Genomic DNA, 22,387 nt, shown 5'->3' on the forward strand with positions numbered 1-22,387 from the left:
GTGACATATGGGACTCCAGGGGATTAAGGGTCTTCCAGGAACTCCTGTCTCAAGCAGGTTCTCCTATTCCTTCTACGTGACAAAAAGCATGTGGAAGACTCAGTCTATAGCAGAGAAAGGAAATGAAGAGGCCAAACTCCCATCCGTGCCTTTCTCCTGTCTTGGACTTGGGATTGTGACCTAGGCAAAATCTTGACACAGAAGTTCAGAGCACTTGGAAGTGCGAGATATATGGCAAATCCACACTGATGAAAGAAGGAGATGTACACCCTAGTTCCCAGGTTGGTGGCACAGACCAATTCCTGTCTGTATTACCCAGGGATAGCCTCTGCCAGAGGAGTCTGGCTGCATTTGCCCTGCATAGTGCCTAGCTCTTGCTCCCCTCTGGGTCTCAGTGTCCTGAAGATATGAGACTATATCTGCTGTGTCAAATACTTAAGCATTTCTGCATGTTTTCATGATTCAGAGTGTCTGCAGCAAGCTGAGAGCTGTGTCACAGCCTACCAGAGAACTGGTTTTACAGCAAGCGCCTAAGGGTATGCACTGCACCCCAGGGGTGTGGTGTGGGCTAAGGGACAGGTCAGGCCCAGCTGGCCAGGCCAGAGTTAGAGCCGAATGCGGTGTAGTGTCATCCCTACCCCTGGTGCACACCCTGCAGTGAGCTGTGCAGTGGAGACAAGCAGCCATGGCCAGATGTCAGGAAAGGAAAGGCATGGAGAGAGCTGTCAGGCATAGGTAGGATGAGGGGTTTTGTGCTGGGCTTCACTCTGCAGTAGTTGCCTCTTTAGCAGTGCAGGTGCACTCACAGTGACTTCTTCACACAATTAGTTAGTTAGGCATAGATCTGGGCCAGGGTTGCCTGACTTTGATGTGCCAAGGCACTACTCAGAGACCTCTCCCTAGGGTGTGCTCACCACAAGGGAGAAAGGTGATCACTGCTGCCACAGTGGCCACAAAGTCAGCTTCCATTTGGGAAGTGCAGCAGCTTGCCACTGCTGTCCTGTTGGCTAAGCCCTGGACTGGTAGTAAGGTTATGCCACAGTTTTCATGCTGCTTTTCCCCTTGACTCACAATGCCAGTGGATCACTTCACAGCCCAACTGTACCCCTAGACATTGATGCTGCTGCATCTCTTTGCAGTGCTGTGGTTGGTGTACCAAAGCTGCTATCTTCATGCAGAGTTGGGAGCCAGCACAAGGAGAAGCTGCAGACTTGCACTGGCAAGAGATTTGAGCAGGGCTTATGAGCCTGGGCAGGGAGCCACATGTCATGGCTCCTGTGCTGGCGTTGTGCACTGCTGAGCAGGGCTTGCAGCATCTGCCCACACCACCTGGGAAGCATTTCATTTTTAAGTGCTTTCAATAACAAAAGAGCACCTTTCACACTTGTACATCTGCGTTTTTTCTGTGATACTGGGGAATAAGCCTTGTTTTTCCTGCTTGATAAAGCCATACACTGAAGGTATGTTGAAGAACACACTCTGAGGTGCTGCACCACCATCTGCAGTCTGATGGGAAGGGAGGAGGGCAGAGAAAGAAATGCCTGTCATGACCTTGTCGATACAAACATTCATGGGTGTGATTTTAAAAAAATGCTTATTATGTTTTGTAAAGGGAATTAATAATTGGGAGATGAAAAGCACTGAGATACTGGTGAAATGTGAATGGAAGTTGATAAAAATGAACAGATGGAAGGTGAGAGTTAAAAAATAGAGTCACACTGTGATCTGCAATGTGTCACTCTGAGAGTTTGAAGCCTCCTGCTCTAAGGGAAAAAAACATGCCACCCTCCTTTTTCCACCACAAACACCCTGAAAGGAAGGCCAGCACAAACACATCCTCACTCCTGCGGGCTGCAGCACATCAGCATTGCTGTGATGAAAAGCATAAAATGAGGGATCAGAGAACTGAAGATGTCTGTTCAGAAAACATGCTATGATATTTTGGCAGTTACTGTTATCTCAGTGCAGGATTTTGGGACTCTACTTTTTATGGGAAACAAAACTGATGCCTAACAGACATCAACTCCTATGAGCTGAACAACAGCAGCTATACTCTGACAAGAGCCTCCTGAAACCAGTGCAGCTAGAAGGCCTGCATCCAGTCTTCTTACATGGTTTTTGACTGAACTGGAGGCAGTTGCATTAAAGTGACCACACACATAAAGCCATCTGTTCTCTTAGATATTGATGTACATACCTATGCAGTGTTGTCATTTGAAATATATGGCTGGCCTGCTGGAGAAACAGCTGGGTACTGTTGATTTTCCAGATTTCCAAATATTCTTGCTGAACAGTATAACAACCATGGGGGGGTTGATTGACACTTTAAATGGACCACACTCAGATGGTACCTAGGGTTCAGAAGTGAGACTTGGAATTCATTTCTCTTTACATTTTCACTTTGCTCTCCTAAGCAAGGTTATCTAGCCTTGGAATCTAGGGTAGTAAAGTCTATGGCCGTTGACTTGTCTTTTAATTGCTTTGGATTTAGCTCCCACCCCATTGTGATCATGTACTTTTACAGGAGTTAAGTCTCCTGCATGGATCATGTTAAAGAAAGACAAGCACAGTGTCTGCCAGCTTAGGGCAGTGACCCTATCCATGTGATACAAACAGTTGTCTACTTTTGCTAAAATTTAAGTCAACCAGATCCTCCACAAACAAGCATCTTTCAGACTGGTTCCTGAGAATTTTTAGCTGAAAAAGGAGGAAAACCAGAAGTCTTTGAACTCAATTATGCTCATTTAAAATTCCAAAGTTGCAGGACAAGTGTCACATTTCTGGTGAGTATTGAAGGTAATATAGTGAAGGTGAATACTGAAGGTGTGAGGCAGTCCAGGCCATGATATGTAGGAAACATTGCCTCACAAGACATGAAACCTGTTCTTTCTGGTGTTAACAGATGAGAACTCACCAGAACAGGGACTTGAATGTAGGTAACCAATGAATCATAATGTTTAGACCATATGTTTAGAACAGGTCAGATGAATAGCACCCTGGGAATGTTTATTTTTCTCTGTCATTTATCACACAGTGACCATAGATGTCTGATGGTGAGACACATCAAAACACAAGTGACTAAAATGTATTGATAGGAGGAGTTGGCCAATGTAATTTTTGTTTCCTGCTTAGATGATTAGTTTATTCCTTGCCCAGGTCAAAATGACTTTGACATGTCTTGAACGCTAGAAACTAGCTGCATTCATTCTTCTAAGTGTATTTAAATTGTATGAATTTAGGCACTATGATGGCCTCTTGGCCTCCACCTGTTACTCCAGAAGGACAGGAGTCCTCTACAAGTCTTATAAAACCCAGAGTCACAAGCTTCAGTTGTCTTAGATACCCTAAAAAGGCTGTATGTACCTATGTTTAGCAGCTGAATGTCATCCACACTGTAAAAGTTGACACCCTAAAGGCATAATGAGCTTGGAAAGAAAATAATTGCCCTGTCATGATAGAGAAAGATTAATTGGGATGGTTAAGAGAAATTGGTATTTCTGTGGGCACAGAATCACAAAAAGTTTGAGGAAGAGACCTCTGGAGATCTACCCACTCCCCTGCTCAGTGCAAGGTCAGCTAGAGCAGGTTGTCCAGGAGTGTGTCCATCTGGATTTTTAATATCTCTAAGCACAAAGACTCCACAAGCTCACTGAGCAATTTGTTTCAGTGTTTGACTATTCCCCTAGTAAAAAATGGAGGTTCTTGTATTTCCATTTGTATCTGCTGCCTCTTCTGTCACCAAGTATCACTGAGATGATTCTGTCTTTTGTGTTCTACTACTCCATCCCATCAGGTATTTGAACACACTGATATGGAAAGGCAGCAAAATAACACTTTATATGGTGCCATGAACGACTTTTGCTTGCCATAGGATACCAGCAGAACAGGATCCACTGCAATGAAAGGGTCAAAGCTTAAACTCTGCTTGACAAACAAGGAAAGTTCTGTACTGCTCATTTACCCTTTTAAATCAAAATGGCTTAAATTGTTGTGCAAGAGGGTGCTTTGAATGCAATGATGGTTGCAAATTACAGGAACTAGTCAGAGAAAAAGTACTTTGGTGTCTGACTGCAATTTATTTTTCAATAGGAGGTTAAGGAGCAATTAGATAACCAAACACAAGAACCATGATCAGATTCTATTTAAAAATTTAAAAATGTAGTTGTGAAGTCCTCTGAAGAAAATGTTAATGCAGTTAAAACAGGTAGCAGTACTTTTAAAATAAAAACTAGTCTTTGTCCTAGGTTCAATACTAGAGTCAGCACACAAACCTCCCTAAACAGTGTGTAAACCTGCACATACCCAGAATGTGACTGTTTTTCTTGAACTGAATATGTCTGCTAGATCCACAAAACCAAAATGAAACTAACACGTAGGGTGCTTCTTCTTATATTAATTTCTACAGCCACAAAATACAGGGGATCTCAGTGCCCTGAGCTGGAGGACCATGACTGTGAGAGTGATCACTCTCAGTTGACCCTGAAATTGTGTAGGATCTGCTGCTCCAGCTGGATCCCTACAAATTTATGGGGCCTGATGGAATTCATCCTGGAATCCTCATAGAGTTAGCTGATGTCATCACAAAACCTCTCTTGATGATGAGGGACAGGCACCGATCTCTTCACTCTCGTGACCAGTGACAGGACTCAAGGAAATGGCACAAAGCTGAATCAGGGCAGGTTTATGCTGGATGTCAGGAAAAGGTTCTTCACCCAGCGTGTGGTTGAGTACTAAAACAGGCTCTCCGGGGAAGTGGTCACAGCACCAAGCCTGTCTGAGTTCAAGAAGCATTTGGACAATACTCTCAGGCACATGATGTGATCCTTGGGATGTTCTGTGTAGGGCCAGGAGTTGGACTTGATGTTTCTGATGGGTCCCTTCCAACTCAGCATATTTTATCATTCTACATTTACTATCAGTTGAAAATGCTTTCTGCAACAGTCACCTGTTGCAAATCATCTTTTCCCTGTCATTAAATAAAGTATAGTTATAAAATGCATATTCCAGGATGTTCTAGACTAGTAGAACATATATCTTGTGCTAAGTTATTACATTAGATTTTGAACTGCACTGACATATATTGCCAAAATGCTTTTCCAAGCATGTACATTTTTGATATTTACCACAAATTAAGAATAAGAAATGAGTATTTTAAAATCCTGTTGAGAATTGACTTATTTTCTGCTTTTCTACATAAAACTTAAGTTAAAAACAAAACTGGAAGCATTTTTCAGAAAAAAAACCAAAACGATGTATTAGGAAAATGGAAATCCAAACACGAGTCCTTTTTTTGTGGTGTCTTAGAAAATAGCGATGATTGTTGAAACCATGACTGTGCCCTTCAGACAGATGTGAGAATTGCTTATTTTAGGATATATATTTCTGCTAAAAGCAGCTTTTAGCAAAAATAGAACAGAAATTGTTGCTGCAGAGCTTAGCAGATACGAAAATCTCAATTTGATTCCTCTTCACATTATTCAGAAAGGCTGGGCATAGCATTTGAACCATTTGGCATTTTGAATTTGGAGGCCAGGTGGGTTAAAATGCATCTACTTGATGCTCTGGCTATTTTGTCTCTGTGTGAAAAGGAATAGCATGGGACCTGCACACAGAGCTTGGCACTACATTTTTCCCAAGGTGGTGTGAATCCAAGTACCAGTGTGGAGGAGAAAATGGTATCTTGCTGTTCCAGATGCAAGAGGTTTTGTGTATGTAATGACATGAAAGCAGAGGTGATCAGCTGTGACCATAAAAGGCAAAATTGTGAGATTTTTCACAGTTGACTTAGAAAGGAAACTTTCTGCTGTGTGCTGGCAAATGCTGCAAAGGATATGCAGCTTTTTACATCCATTGAAGGGTAGTGGATCAGACAGAAGCAATACATTGGTGACAAGTATTAATCAGTACTATTAACAATAATTTAATCTAGTAATCCAGAAAAGAAAGTAAAAACCTACTAATGTTGTGATTTAAATCCATTCTGTATCAGTTTTGAAGCCATATGATTAGTTTTTACTGCCACGTACTAGAAATATGTAAATTGCCATTTTGCATAATGTCCCAAAACAGTTGCTTTTCTATATTAAAATGCAATCATAAACATTATGCATGGCACATATTTGTAAAAAATACGCAGAGAAAACATTTGAGCAAACAAAATTTTCTCTGAAAATTTTGGCATAAAATCTTTCCGTTGAGCAACCAGTTTTTATTATCTTTCTTTGGAGATTTTTTTTAATGAAATTTTTTTATTATGCTTTAATGAAAGCTCCAGGCATAAGAATAATTATGATACAAGTTATTCACAGTCATGGTATTCAATCCTGATCAAGTGCTAGAGTACCAAAGGATGTAATTTATTAAGGATTCTCATCAAAAGAGAGGTGACATCTAATTTCATGAAATAGCTAAAGCTTAAATGAACAACTGGGAACCACAAACACATCATGTAGGGAGTGAGAGCTACCCCTAATTATAAAAAGCTAACGATGAGAAAACTGGCTCCTTAAAATGATACTACGCACTATGCAAATGACTGGGCTGGATGACTCTACCCTCACTTTTGAAAAAGATCCCTTTTTAAAAGTTCCCGAATCACACAGTGATTTTGTTCTAAAGCTCATTGTCCACTCCAAACTTGCTAAGAGGTAACTTCTAGCCCAAAGCAGAGAAAATGGAATATAACAAATCTCTGTAACAATAAACTCGTCAGATCCTCCTTCAATAGGCAAGCAAACATTAGAGCACACAGACCTCAGAAAATGAAAGAGTCTTGAATTTTTCCACCATTTTAAGCCCATTCAGCTTTTGTTACTGCAAGAAATCATGATGTTCTACTTTCTCTAGTGTTTACTCTTTTTTTTACATGTTGGAGTTTTTTGGTTCACTAATAACAATGGTTCAGTTATGCTTCTCAACTGGAAGACAGAAATGAGTTTAAAATAGACTAGCCCTGAATAAAGTTCTCCTTCAAGGGTGTAGACAAGGAGAAAAACTGCAGGACTGGGCACACCAGAAGCTTCCTCATTGTCATATTAACTCTGGCTTCTTCATTGGTCTTGCGTAACTCATGGTAGCCCTGCCCCTTAAACCCCTACATCATGTGATTTGTCTACTTGTATTTCTTGAGATTTGCAACAAGCATGAGCTCAGACTGGCCCCTGCAAGCACTTGTGCAAATGGCTGCTTTCCAGTAGTCAGCTTGCTTCACACAAGCAGTTTTGCCTAGGAAGACATCAAGCACCCACAGACCTCATGGTATTGCAAGGTCAGGTCTTTAAGTTGGTGAGCACGTTCAGCATTATGGACAGTAGGTAAGCATTAAATATTTTGAAAGCATTCGAGATTTCCAGTGAGTCACATCCCTGTTTGTATTTAAAGGAATGTTTCTCAAATTCCTTATGCTTTCCACAGAAAATAATTAAGAAGCCATAAAGATGAAAATGGACTAAAGCAAAGAAAGATCACAAAACAAAACCAGGAAGGTGAGTGCTTCTGCAGCAGTCCTTGCTAGCACATGTGTCTTCTTGCTTTCAGGTCCCAGTCTGTGGTGGAAGCTGGCACACTGAAACATGAAGACCCGGGGGAAAGTGAGAACACCCAACCACTGCTGGCTCTGGACTGAGGTGCCCAACAGACACAGATCCACGAACAGACTTCCACCGTACCAGAGACCCACAGAGCACACCACACACAGACACACGCACACACACGTGTTTTGCTTGATGGCAAGTCCTTCATGTTTCCTGACCAAGTAACAACTGTCACCAGCCATCCATCCGTGCGGCCGACGCTGAACAAAAACTGAGAAATTTGTACTGACACAGGAATCTGTCCATAAACAAAGATTTTTTTTTTTTTGAGTTATGACATTAAAATATTGGAAATGGTGGAACTGCATTCTCTGTTTAAAGAAACCAGGGTATGTCAGTAGTTTTCCTGAAGACTTCATCAGGGATGCTCATTTTATAGACGCTAAGGGGTTGAGTTTTAAAGAAAAGCATCTCGAGTTTAAACTTTGCACTGTAATCAGTAAGTGTAATCTGCGTCAGAGGGCAGAATCATCATTTACACAGTATTTGAGTTTTACAGAAGGATTTTGCATTTAAAAAAAAATAAAATAAAATAAAATAAAATAAAAAAACAAAAACAAAAAACCAAAAAGCCAGTGCCAGAATAATGCCATTCAACACGATACTTTGTGACTGCCTCATCCATGCTGCTTATATAGGGGGAAGGTCACATTTCAGTATCTAGCAAAAATTTTTCTTAACTTTTGAAGCCCTCGTAAAACTGTCAGCTAAAGTGAAATGAGCTGTGTGGGCAGCAGACGCGCACAATTTGAAATGCAACTATTTAATTGTAATGTGTTTTTCCACAGGCAACTCAGGAGCCTATTAGATACATGCGTGTGCATGTGTGAGCACGTGTGGTGGTGGTGGGGTGCCAGGGAGACCCATTGGACACATTCACCAGTGATTAATGGTTCAATCCAGATTGTTTCATTCAGGTCACAACAACAAATGAAAGCTCTGCAGAGCCATTCACTCCCTTCCCTCCTGCAGTCAAGGAAAGGTGTAGCCAGAAGGGTATGCTGATTGCAGATACAGGCCATGGTTAAAATGGAAAAGGAAAACTTATAATTAATTATTCAGTACCAGCTTCTGCTAGAAGGAAATGCTGAAGAATACAAGAACTGAAATGCCAAAGATCAGTTTGTTATTTCTCTCTTTGCTCTAGCTGAAAAGAGTACCATCCCTTCATTGAAATGGAAACCGGATTAAAGAAATAAAAGAAAAATCATTATCAAATTGCATGTTCAGTGACTTTATTTCCTAAAACAGTTACAACCACTGTACACACCTTTATTCTTCAATTATATTGCCACATATTGGCAATTTACTAGAACAAGTGGTTGGCAACAACATATCAAAGGTAGCAGAGTAAACCATACAGACAAAATGAGATGATAATAGGCACAAGGGTTTTTAATGTGCCCCTAGAACATTCATTGAATTCTTAAGTGTTACACTGAAGTGACAATATAGTTCAAGTGGACATGGTCAGCCCTAACAGATGGACTAACAAAATACTGCCTTTATCTACAACAACATTTTATGCCTGCACAGGGCAGAAAGGACATCCTGCCAGATCCTATCAACACACCTGGGATTTATGCACCAGTATTTGTACAGAATAACTTCATTCAGACTAACCTCCTCCTACAGCAACACGTTATTGATACAAAGCCTAGCCTCCATGATAGAGAGTGAGTCTTTAAGGCAGTGGATGGTCCCAGCAAGGTAACACAGGAGTTAGAAAAAGAAGCAGAAGCTTGCAGCTTCCAGGAACATTAAACATAGAAGATGATTGAGCCCATTTATCTTTGGGATTTCTTCCATTCCCAATCCCCTGACATTACCAACTATTACAGGATGTCAAGTCCCAGTAGAAGGACATAGCTCCCTTCCCTTCCCTGGGCTCACGGACACTCAAAGGCATTTGGATTTGTCAAAGAGAACTTGCTTAAAGCAGAAAGCAAAAACTTAAACAGGCAAAAAAGACAGACATTGGCTAGTATACTGCAGCATTAAGGAAGAAATACTTTGGTTTGTGATTTTTCTCTGTTAATACAGAGAAAAACACCTAATCTCTGCTACCCCCACTGCCACTGAGTCTTTGTGATGATCTGTTACAATCACTGTTCATTGAAGTGGGTCTTGGTTCTGTCCAAGAAGTGCAAATATCACTGAAATCCAGCCCTTGAAGATCAAACCTTGCAAAGGATTAGAATTATTTCTTTTCTTTAACTGTGATATGAATAAATACATATGATGCCTTGTATATAACTGTATGAAGCTTGTATTTAACCATAGGATCTTATAGAGACTGTGCAAAGAAGGTAATGACAGGCAGGATGGAACCCACCTCCTATCATCATGATGAGTATATACTGCCTTACAGACTACATTGCTCTTGTCAGCCATTTCCTTCTGTAAATAAACCTAACTAAAAAAAAAGTTAAATTGCAATGGATCTCCATTTAAAAAGCATTTCCATTCATTTCTTCTCTTGGCACTTCCAATGCTGAAAAGCTTTTTCAAGACAAAATACCAGTTGGCAAACAGGAATACCTAAAATAATATACCAGTTGTTCACTGCATAATTTCTGTAGTCTGCTATATGTATCTTCCCCATGTATATAGCTAATACAGTAACTGTACCTAACAAAACAACATGCTCTCAGCTTCCTGCCTTGTAGGCATGGAGTAGATTCACTTCAGTGTTGCAGGAGCTATTCATAGTACACCTTGTCTTATTAAAGGCACTTAAGATTTTTAAATGGCCAATGTATCACTACACAATCTAATGAACAGTGCTACTCCAGCACACACACGGCTTGGGTAGATTACTTTTATCTATTTGCCAATTTTATCTATTTGTCAATTGCAATTGGAAAAGATAAAGTATGAGCCTTCAAAAGAACAATGAAACAATATGAAGGATGGCATGGATTTTCATAAATAAAACTCCAAAATTTTACCTTTAGCATTTAATCTGAGCTATAGAAACTAAAATGCAATATCAATAAAAATATTCCTAAACCACCAATTTTTGTTTCAAAAGTTTTTGTTTCTTTCTTTACAAACTGTCTTTATTTAAGAGAATTACAAAATAGTTTATAATTTATACTGCTTGATCACTTCACAAAGATAAAAATACAGCCTCTGATTTAACAACTACCAGGAGATTTAAAAAACGTTTTTACTCTTTTATCCCTCACAATAATGAGTATCTTATTTCCACTTTTGCATAATTCTCCTAATGACCTCCAGAAGTATCTTTAAATTTTCTAAAGTGTGAAACTTATAAATCTTTTCATTTTTCATTATTATTAACTGAGAAGTGTTACTTTCTTGTACATTGCGTATAGTCTCAGGATTATTTTTGATATGGACAACACATTAAAACCTAATTATCTTAGCTGTCTAAAACTGACTCTTGATCAGAGAGGGTTTATCAGTTTACTATTCAAAAAGGAAATTAAAGTGCACACTTCCAGAAACTGGTTACACTAATTTATGGTGTAATCACCATGTGTTATATGGCATTACAAAATTTAATTACCTAGTAAAATACAAAATCTGAAGAGCATTCAGCTTATGGGAATGCAAAGCTCTTATCTGTATTTTGCTTTAGCAAATGCAGCATTCAGGTCACAATATTTAGGTACCACGATGTAGTCTCTGCAGTAATAAACCAGAGTATTACACAAATAAGATGACTGTTCAGTGTCCTTTGGACAACAAAGCCAAAGTTGTGGAGACTAAGTAACTTCAATGTCTCCTTGCTTAGTGTTTGTCTCTTACAACCCTCAGAAGTGATGCCACTGCTCTGGACGAGTCCTGGGCATCCCATCACAACTGTCCACACCCAGCTGGTGTTGCAAGTGAGTAGGTCACAGCCTGACATAAACATCACAGTGCAACCTCTGGTCTCTCTCTCCTGTTAGTGTTCTTAGAAGTTAATAGTGGAGGGTCCTGCACTCTCCATTTCCCATCAAACAGTACAGACCCAAAAGACTTGACAACTTCTTAAACATCCAGCAAGTTCTCTTTCTTGAAAATAGGCCTTTTTACGATACAGTAAATTCCGTATGGCAAATACAGAGCATCCTGTAAACAGTACTGGGATCAGACTCATTCAGCATTATGTTCTACGTTTCAAAATAAGGAAAACACCATTAGGTCAATTAGAGGATCATTCTAGTACTCTGTAGGATGCTGGCAGCAGAAGTTAATACAAGTTAATAACCTGAAGCTCTTTGTCTCTTCTGCATTATGGCAGGAAACCCAAGTTAGACCTTGTCTTTCTGCCCAAAGAACAAGAAATTCTTCATATATTTTTTTTCTGCTGAATGACCACTCAAGGGCAGCCAAGGAGGAGCCCCTGGAAAGAGGTGCCCCAGACCCTTGTTGAGTAGAAAAAGATATCACATCACAAGCTTTTGTAACAACAGGAAAAACAGCAGCTCACCAAATAATCCTATGAACTGTCAAGCACTTTACAATCTGAGCCCACAAATGTCACATTTGCTCAACATTTTCCAAAATCACATTATCAAACTGAAAGTTGCCTGCTAACTAAGAGAACTATTTTGTTTTAGAAGAACAAAGCTTCACTAGGCAGCTGATTATGCTAGTTTCTACTTGCATTTCCAAGAAGGCAAAAGAAGGCCACACTTAGCAAAAATTAAATCTGTTCATACATAATGTTTTCCTTCTGCTGATAGCTAGAGACACACTTGTATATATAGTGTTTTTTTTTTTAAAAATAGTGGTTAATTAAAGAAGATTTGTTCATAATTAAGCTAGAAAAATACAATTACTCAGGTAGAAAAAGTACAAAACTCACATAATCCATTCACATTATCTATAGTGATAACATAGGGACACGTTCTAAGCCTAAAGCAGCTAACATTACAACTGCATACTGATTTTCAAAGTCAGTTGTGTGCATACATTTGCAAATATCTTACATATTGCTTCCCAGATAAAAGCTTGGGAAGTATTTCCTAGACGTAGAATCATAAATCTTGTGCCTCAACATGGTCAAGCATATGACCGACTGACTGGTTGTGTACACACAATATAGGCATGGCAAAACCATCTGCACATTCCTCAGTTTGAAAATCCACACCTATTGCTTTTTGGCTGACAAGATTCGTATTTTCAAACTTGCAGCCAGAAAAACAATACACATCAGTGCTGTATCGGTATGAAACAAAACATGGCTTCTTTTTTTTAGTTTTTTCCTTTTTTTTTCTTTTTTTTTTTTAACCAAGTCCTCTCTGATTGTAGAATCTCATCCTTTCTTATCCTTAAAATACTTGTATACTTCGTATGCTGGATAAATTAATCCCATTTGCATACTCCAAAGAGTTAAAGCTCCTCTGCGCCACATATCAGAAGGAACCCCTTAAATAGCAGGAAGGGTGCGTCTCTGTTGTGCTGTTAACTCAGGGTGCCACACATCCACAATGAATATCAGGCGATAATCTTCAGCATCCTGCCATACTTCATGTTCAAAAGAGTCATCAAAAATAAGAACTTTCCCTTCTTCCCAGGCTCTGCAACACAAAAAAGAACATACTTTAGTGTAGTATTTGAAGGGCTGTGGAGCAGGCAAGCTATATATCAGCTCTGAAGATGCTCTTGGACATATGAGAAAGATTTAAACACCACAGATTGCACAGTCAAGATTTCACTATGTAATATAAAGAGATTGGAGTATCAAAGTTTTAATTGAAATAAACTACAGAAAGATTAGTCTTATGGACCTTCATATTACTGAACGGATCTTTTCCCCTCACTCTGCATAGTTATGCCCACAAACACATTTAGACATTTATGATATATGTTATTTATGTACTTTTAATGAATTGAGTCCATTAAACAAGGAGTGGGTATAATACTGGTGTAACAATCCACTTTTCTTCTTTTCTAATCAACTACATTAGTGATGTACAGAAGTGATGGAAGCTGAGGGAATGACCAGTAATATGGTCATATGGTTTGAAAAGAAATTACATTAAATCAATTTGCTTTTTCTAAAAATCAGAACAACAGAATTAGACTCTCATCATGCTTAACATTTCTGGGATGTTAACAGTCTTGTGCCTTAAGTCCATTCAAAGCACTAAGCCTAAAGATTTCTCTTGAGAATAAGGTTGGAATACCATATGGTACACTGGGTTGACTATACTGTTATAGCTGAACTGGAAGAATGAGATCCCATAACTCAAAGCCCTTCTGCTTGCCAAGTACTGGTTAGGCAGAACAGATCACTGAACAGATGTAAACACCCTAGGTGAGTGGTTATTACAGCAGCGAAGAGCCATATTTTAACAGTAGTACTTTTCCAAGATCAGTAGCTTTGTTAGGCACAAAATGGGATACGTGCAATTTACTCAAAGTGACTTGGTTTTGAGCACCTCCACTGTTAGAAAAATCAACAAAGAGACTTTGTATAAAGTGTTAATTGGTAGAAGAATCAGTACTTCTGTCAATTTTATGAAGTATGGAATCACAGAATAATTTAGGTCGGAAGAAACTTTGGAAGGGCGTGTGGTCCAAGCCTTGGCTCATAGCAAGACTCACTGCAAAGTTAGGCTCTGTCTTCTGCATAGTCACTCATTAGTAGTTGAAGACCGTAACTACGCTCCTCTTTAGCCTTCTTGTTTTGAGACTCCAAACCAGTTTGTTCAGCTTCTCCAGTCTCCTAATCATCTTTTCATCCTCCACTGGAGTCCCTCTAGTTTATCAATGACTTTTTTTGTACTGAAGAGTCCCATACTTGACACAGTACTCCAGAGGCAGGGTCTTGAGTAGAGAGGGGAAAAAATTGCATTCCTCAAACTGCTTCCTATAAACTTTATTATTAATACAGTCCAGTACACAGCTACTCTTCATCAAGCCAAAAGAAGTTTGTAAGTCATGTTCAACTCGGCCCCTAGGACCCTTAAGCCCTTTTCTGCTAAGCTGCTTTTCCATGCAGTCATCACCCAGCCTGTACAGTAACAAGGTGTTGATCTCTTATCAGCTGCAGGGCTTTGTATTTGCCTTTGTTGAACTTAATCAAGTTTCAGCTGGCATGCTTCTCCAGCCTGCTGAGACCTGGATTCATAATTTTGAAGTTTAACACCTGATTATATCCCTTCAGGTGAGACTGGATGAAAAACAGTCAAGTTAACAATGGTCAAAGCTTTCCTTCCTAAAGCCACTCTACAATGAACACTCTACATAATCAAGTGTTTTAACGGAATTCCTTAGCAGGTGAAGCAGTTCAAGAGAATGGATGCCCTTAAAGAGAGTTAAGCACTATGGACAGTAACAATGGTAAAGAAACAAAAGCCTTGCCATCAAAGATGGAAATGCACTGCTTAAGCTCATTCAGCTGTGTCCATTCACAGAGAAAACAACTTCTTTCAAAACCAGGGTGAAAAATAAATTCATCTCCGTATTTTTTAATTTTTAATTCAACAAAAGCAAAACCATCAAAATGTATGGAGTTGTGCTGTAATGCTCTGAAGAGAAATGGAAATTGAAATTGGATAATTTCAACTGAAATGATCATCTAAACATAATTTAAGCAAGAGTAGATAAACCAGAAAGCATAAGATAGTAAAAAAATTCACACTGACTTGCATACAGACGTCAGCCTTGAAGGCCCAGATAACCAGCCTTTTGCAGGTTTCAGCTATGTGCATCATGTGGGGTTTTTTTTGCTCTCACATTAGTTATCTGGTAACAAAAATGTTCTATGTCATATAGACCCTGAGTTGCTGCTACTGCAATAAAGTTACATTGGTCTTATTCAAGTCAATGGGACTCAATCACTTGCAGTGCTATAATGTCGTAAAAAAATTCAAGCAGACTTTGGGTTGTCTTTTTGTTTTGTTTTGGTATTTGTTTGTTTGGTTTTTGGCAGTTTTTATTTCTGGTGGGGTTTTTTTGTTTGTTTTTTCGGTTTTTTTTTTTGAGAGGGTTGTTTATGGTTTTTTTTAGGGAAGTTTGGTTTTGGGGGGTTTGGTGTTTTGGGTAGGGGTTGGGGGATTTGGTTTTGCTTTTGTTTGGGGCAATTGAATTTTGGTGTTGTTTTTGTTGTTGAGGCAAATAGTTGGGTTTTCAGTTGGTTTGGGTTTTTTTTTGTTTGGTTGAGCTTTTTATTATTATTGTTTGCTGGGTTTTTGTTTTGCTTTGGTTTGTTTGTTGTTTTCTTTTTTCCTGAAATTTTCTTTTTGTTTCTGTTTTTTTAAAGAAAAGCGAGCCTGAAAAAACCTGATCTAAATAGCCTGAAAGTGCAGCTCAGTTAAGGACAATAAAAACTCCAGGCACCCAGATGAAGTAGCTTCAGAGGTTAAAACCTAGGATCTGTCATTTGCATCATAATGGGATGGTCTGTTTTGCACAACAAAAGAAAAGTCATAAAGTTGACAGAACTATTAGCCCCTTTTGAAAAGGCTACAAACCCGACCATTAGCATGCAAATAAATACTTTCTAGAGGCCTGATGGTGTGAGAACAACTTCACAGTGGTAACATAGCGACCATACTCTTCTGCTCTGGTGCTGAGCTACTTTGGGGTAGTTTCTGTATCATCTTCACAGCTGTTAAAGGTGAGATCTCGGACTGGCTTCTGCATAAGGCTGTAACTCTGTACCTTCACGTCAAAATAAGATTGTGTTGCCTGACAGTGATGTTTGATTATAATAACTAGATATTATTTACCTACCATTTTTGTGCATTGTACCCTAAGTTTTACAGAGCTGGGACTTCAAAATGGCCCAACAACCTAAAATAACCACAGCTGTACTGAACAAGAAACATAGAATCAGGGAATAGTTTAGGTTAAAAGGAAGCTTTAAAGGCCATCTAGTCCACCTCCCTGCAATAAGCAGTGACATCTTCAATTCAGTCAAGTTGCTCAGAGCCCACTCCAGGCTTCAGCTTGAATGTTTCCAGGGATGGAGCATCTCTGTGAGCAACCTGTTCCAGTGTCTCACCATCCTCTCTATAAAAATCTTCTTCCTTATATCTAATCTAAATCGACCCTCTTTTAATTTAAAACCATTACTCCTTGTTCTTTTGCAACCTATCTGATAAAGACTGTCCTCATCTTTCTTACAAGCTCCATAAAATACTGATAGGCTGCAATGAGGTCTCCCTGGAGCCTTCTCTTCTCCAAGCTGAACAGCTCCAGATGTCTCAGCTTTTCCTCATAGCAGAGGTGTTCTATCCTTCCAATCAGCTTCATGACCCTCAACCACAAGGTATACCAACTCCTAACAGCTGCAAAAAAAACTCTTCTACAAGTGAAGGAGTAAAATACAGTACTAGACACTGCTGAGTTGCCTGTCCATCAAAGGATGAGCTGCATGGTAACTTTGCCCTTGTAAACAACCAGACTGTGTGGCACTGAGGTAATCAAGCACAAAACTGTCATTCTGTTTGGTCTCTCATAAACACAGCAGTGGCAGAGATCAGAAAAGGCAGATCTCCTATTTGAAGCCACTACTTTACCACTGCTCTGAACCACCAGGAGGAGAGGAATGGAAATTGCTCAAGGTTGGTCTTCTCCTGGTACCATTATTTTTGACAGTAGTCCACCCACCTCTCTTTCATGGGGAAGGGATGTATAAAAACCCTTTCAGTGACAGCAGTAGACACACTTTGAACGCTTCCAGGAAAAATCCTGTCTTTTATTCTGAATGCATAGCTTTTACCAGAAGCAACTGACATTAACGTGTTCCAGCATAGGCGGTAGTCAACTCTTGAATGTTTCACATTTCAAATGAGTGCATAAGACAGAGCCAGGTTCAGGAACCTGGATGCTGAAGTGCTCTGAGCTCTGTTTGCAGCAACAGGCATTCTTCCACTCTTGACTTTGAGGGGGTGTTGCTACCAAGGAGGTAGTTAAGTTTGTTCTCCACAGGACTATCCCTTCTGTTCAGGTTAAGACAAAGAAGGGTGCCAGCCTAAATAACGGGTGGTGAGCTGTGGACACCTGCTCTCTTGGAAGCAGACTAAACGACTACTTTCTTCACACCAGCTACCAGACAGCCACCAAATGGCAATGCTATTCAGTCACCACCAACCTGAATTCGCAACAATGTCCTAAAGTGAAAAGACTCCACACCTCCACATTAGTCTTCTAAGCCCGTTAGCTACCTCTCACTCCAGCCAGCTTATTTTGGATATTGGACTGGAATGATGGAAAAAAATGTCCATCACAACCTAGATAAAGGTAGTGTAGATTGTAACACTGACTATGACAAATAATTAAATAAGCTATATGTTGGCAAGAGTGTATAGTAACAACACTTTTGGTTATTAAAAGCTGGATACTTCTAACCTCAGAATTTCTAAAGATTTCTTGTGGTTGTTCTCAAATGTTATGCAAAAAGAATTCTTTGCTATGTATTGCAGTCATGCAGACAAGAATAGCATTTCATTTTTCAATATCACATTAATCTGTACATTACTACCACAGAAAGAGTTCAAAATTAATGTTTATTGCACTCAGATGCAGCAAAGACAAGAATATTTCAGAATATACATATAGATATTAAACATTATGAGAATTTCACCTAAGTCTCAGCAAATTGAGACTGTAAACAAAAAGCAATATAGTTAATACTATATTTTCTGTCTGTGTTTAATAATATAATGCAATTATAAAATTTTCTCATATTTCTCAGAGGAGTATATGATTGCAAAAGTATCAGCTGTTGCATTTTATTTTGGTTTTTGGACCAAACAGAGATAAAACTGGTCTTCAAGTCAGTATAATTTTTCCCTAAGGGGTAAGAAATTTTACTTAAAATGCACTTTAAAAAAATCACCACCTGTGTAACTCACTGGGCCAAACACTTCATAGATGTCTTCATCCTGAAATCAACTGGAATAATTTTAACTGAATTATAACAAATAATACCAGCTTAAAAGGAAGCTTTTGTCAGATATACCAGAGTATTCTGTCACAGTGGTGAAAATGCAGGTCTAGCTTAGTCTTAGCTTCTGTGAAGAGGCAATGTAGTCTCCCCAAAATCAAAATAAATAGAGGAACTCTGTTGGCAGTGATATTAGACTGGCATTGTAAAAGTAAACACAGAGACCCCACTGACAAAACTCACTGTTATTTCCATGCCATAGCAGAGAAGAGCGGGTTTGTCTCCAAAGGTTCTCCTGGCATTGTTTGAGAACTGATATTTATATGTTTGTACCAAGCATTAGGGTATAAACTGCCTGTTTAATGAAATATATTACACCTCCTGATCAATAATACACCCCTTTATTTTTTTAAATTACCTGCTGTCCCATCCCTTTTTCAGTCTTGAGGAAAGTGGGAAAAAACCACAAACAAACAAAACCAAACAAAAATAAGCGAACAAACCCCCCAAAAAACCAAAATAAAACCCACCCAACCACCCAACCAAAAACAAAATTAAAAACCCAAACAAACAAAAAACCCAAACAAAAATAAAAAAACCCAAACCAAACAAACAAAAAAAAAACAACCAAAAAAAACCAAACCAAAAAAACCCACACAAACCAAAGGCCCCCAACCATACCTGTTCTCTTGGGCACACCGTATTCTGCAGCCTTCCTTAGGTATCACCAAGCCCAAATGCATCCTCAGCCGACAATTTGTGGGCCCTGTGTGGGGCCAGACATGAGTCCCGGGGTGCATGATAGAATATTTGATCTGCAAGAAGAGAAAGGCAGATTTTCAACACATTCCACTTCACAGTCATGCTGCTGGGAGTTCAGGATTTCGTTTTGTCTCATCCTCGATGATAGGTGAAAAGTGTAATGTAATCTTTTGTTAGATTCTCAGCAACAACTGCTCTTTCTCATGCCCTAAAGGCATTCAGTACTACAAAAACCACGTCTTATGAGATGTGTGTGCATCCAGGAGCATGTTTGTATGTAATAGTACATAATTGTATTTTACTTAAAATAACCAGTAGTCATATTTCAAGTTGAAAATAATTATCTTCTATCTACAATCAGAAAGACTTATAGACACTCATCTTTTAGAAGGATGGACAAAAGGAGACACAAGGCTTGTGTTTATCAGACTGGCCAGCCCCTCTCAGATGGCATCTGTGAAGGTCACTGTCAGCGTGGACTGGAGCAACTGTGAGATGGTGGAGTTCAAGACCATGAGATGATGGAGAAACATACAAAGCAGAATTATTATTTGGAGCTTCATGAAAACAGGGATTATTCAGGGATCTCCTGGGAAAAACCCCATGAGAGAAGAGGGGTCTAGGACAGCTGATAAGTAGTACCTTGTCCAAACTCAAGAATCCCCATTTGCAGGGAGCATGGCAACCCAGATGAAATTGAAACACAAAAAGGAGTCATACAAGAGGTGGAAGCAGGGTCAGGTCACCCAGGAAGACTGTAGAGACACTCTCTGTACGTGCAGGGATGAGGTTAGGAAAGTCAAAGGTCTCCTGGTGCTGAATCTGGAGGTGGAATTGAAGGGTAATAAGAAAGATTTCTACAAATACATCAGCAGTAAAAGGAAGTCTAGAGAAAACACAGGCCAGATACTAAATGTGGCAGAATAATGACAAAGGACATGGAAAAGGCTGAGTCACTACATGCCTTCTTTGCCTCAGTCTTTACTCATCTGGCTGAGTTTCAGGAATACAGGTATCTGAGACCAGTGAAATAGTCTGCAGCACATGACTTATCTTCTGTGGAGAAGGATCAGGTTAAGGAACATTTAAACAAACTCAACAACCTGGTCCATGAGTCCTGATGGGATCCACCCATGAAACCTGAGGGAGATGGACAATTTTGTGAATCCATACACAATCCACACAATCTTTGAAAGACCATTGCTGCCAGTAGAAGTCCCTGAGGACTAGTAGAAAGCAAACATTGTTCCTATCTTCAAGAATGGCAAGTAGAAGGATCTAAGGAACTACCATCTAATTAGCCTCACATCAATCCTTGGGAATGTGATGGAGCAAATAATCCTGGAAACAATTTTCAAACACATGAAGGAAAAGAATATGCCTGGGAATAGTCAGCATAGGTTTATGAAGGGGATATTGTACTTTACCAGCTTTCTATGGTGAGGTGTCTAGCTTGGTGCATATAGTTTATCTCAACTTCAGTAAGACTTTGAACACTGTCTGCCATAAACATCCTCATTGAAAAACTGATAAAATAGGATCTAGGTAAGTTCTCAGTGAAGTGGATTGAAACCCGGCATTTAAGCCAGGCTCAAATAGTTGTGATCAGAGGCACAAAGTCCAGCAGGAGGCCACTCATCAGAGGTGTTCCCTAGGGCTCAATACTGGGTCAAGCACTATTTAATAGCTTCACAACGACTCAGAAGATGGGACAGAGTGCATTCCCCTCAGCAAGTTTGCAGATGATAGAAAATTGGATAGGAATGACTGATACACTACTTTGATTTTTTTTTTGCTGCCCTTCATAGTGACTTTGGCAGGATGGAGAAAGGAAGAAACAGGAATCTTACAACATTCGACAAAACGAAGTGCAAAGTTCTTCACTGGGGAGGCATAACTCCATGCACTAATACAGGCTGGTGGACAACTGTCTGGAAAGCAACTTTCTAGAAAAAGATTGTGGGGTCCTCATAGCAGGGCTCTCCTGGTGTCCAATCTGAACATGAGCCATAAATGTGCCCTTGTACCAAAGATTCCCAACAGATTCCAGGGCTGCATTATGGAGAGCTCTGGCAGCAGGTTGAGGGAGGCTATCCTTCCCCTCTGAGTTGGTGAGACCTTTGAGTGCTGGATCCAGTTCTGTGCTGTCTAATGTGAGAGAGACATGGACACACTGGAGCAAGTCTAGTGAAGGGGTATAAAGGTGATGTAGGAATTGGAGAATCTAACATACAAGAGGAAGCTGAGGCAGTTGGGACTGCTTAGCCTGGAGAACATAAGATTCAAGAGGGATCTTATCAACGTATATAAATACCTGATGAGAGGAGTGAAGAAGGCAATGGTATCCAGTGAAAAGCAAAGAGGCAATGGACACAGATTGAAATACAGGGTATGTCATTTAAGCATAAGAAAACACTTTTTTATTGTACACAGGAACAGGTTGTCCAGAGAGGCTGTAGAGTCTCTATCCTCAAAGGCATTCAAAACATGACTGGACACAGTCCTCAGCAATCTGCTCTAGCTCATGTTTTGAGCAAGGGATTGGACTAAATAATCTCCAGATGTCCCTTTTCTCCTCATTGTTTTTGGTACATTCTACAATTCAATGAACAGGAAGTGTGACTAATGCATGACAGTGGTGAGAAGCATCTTTTCACCTGAGAAATCTGCACATTTAGTTGGGACAGATGAACTTTGATAAATCTTACAGATTAATGTGTTGCTTGCTCTCCAACTGAAACACAGCCATTATCGGTGTGTGTTTAATGACACAGTTATTCTTGGTGTCTGAGGTTTCATCTTACCAGCAATTTCTTCTAACAGAAGTGACAAGCTCCAGTGACCATGGTGAACACAGATCCTTCAATCCAACCTCTGTTACACTGTGATGTGTTAATTGCCCTGTCAGACCCTAATGCAATGTAAAACACTGGCTATGCAGGATAGTTACTAATATCCAATATAAACAATTTTTAAATGCTAACATACCAGCGCTGCAGAATGACTACTGTCACATACATTATCTGCCTAAGCAAATCAGTCTGAATATGTCTGTGAATTATATCTATGTGCTGTACTCAAGTGCTATAGATGAAGTTCTAAACTATAATGGTTGTAATGTAAAACTCTGAAGAGTTAAGAAATGCCCAGAATTAAACCTACCTCTGATACTTTT

At 39.6% G+C, this 22,387-nt stretch overlaps 2 protein-coding genes across 18 annotated transcripts in view; one reads left to right on the forward strand and one right to left on the reverse strand.

Moving 5' to 3' along the window:
- The window catches only part of CLVS1 (clavesin 1), a 103,050-nt gene extending 94,245 nt beyond the window's left edge, over positions 1–8,805 (forward strand). For all 3 annotated transcript variants that reach the window (XM_027638651.1, XM_027638649.1, XM_027638650.1), the window contains one exon: positions 7,537–8,805. In XM_027638651.1, coding sequence (XP_027494452.1) covers positions 7,537–7,624 — 88 coding nt within the window. In that variant the 3' untranslated portion in view covers positions 7,625–8,805. The remainder of the gene's footprint in view (positions 1–7,536) is intronic.
- Positions 8,806–8,808: 3 nt separating this feature from the next.
- Positions 8,809–22,387, reverse strand: part of ASPH (aspartate beta-hydroxylase) — a 111,668-nt gene continuing 98,089 nt past the window's right edge. For 14 of the 15 annotated variants that reach the window (XM_027638640.1, XM_027638646.1, XM_027638642.1 and 11 more), the window contains 2 exons: positions 19,132–19,265; positions 12,838–13,129 (listed from right to left, as the gene is read on the reverse strand). In XM_027638640.1, coding sequence (XP_027494441.1) covers positions 12,979–13,129; positions 19,132–19,265 — 285 coding nt within the window. In that variant the 3' untranslated portion in view covers positions 12,838–12,978. Of the gene's footprint in view, positions 13,130–19,131; positions 19,266–22,387 lie in introns of all 15 variants that reach the window. The other variant, XM_027638632.1, reaches the window with a different exon arrangement.

This window comes from Corapipo altera, unplaced genomic scaffold (assembly GCF_003945725.1).
Source record: "Corapipo altera isolate COAL_440 unplaced genomic scaffold, ASM394572v1 49, whole genome shotgun sequence".
Taxonomy (NCBI): domain Eukaryota; kingdom Metazoa; phylum Chordata; class Aves; order Passeriformes; family Pipridae; genus Corapipo; species Corapipo altera.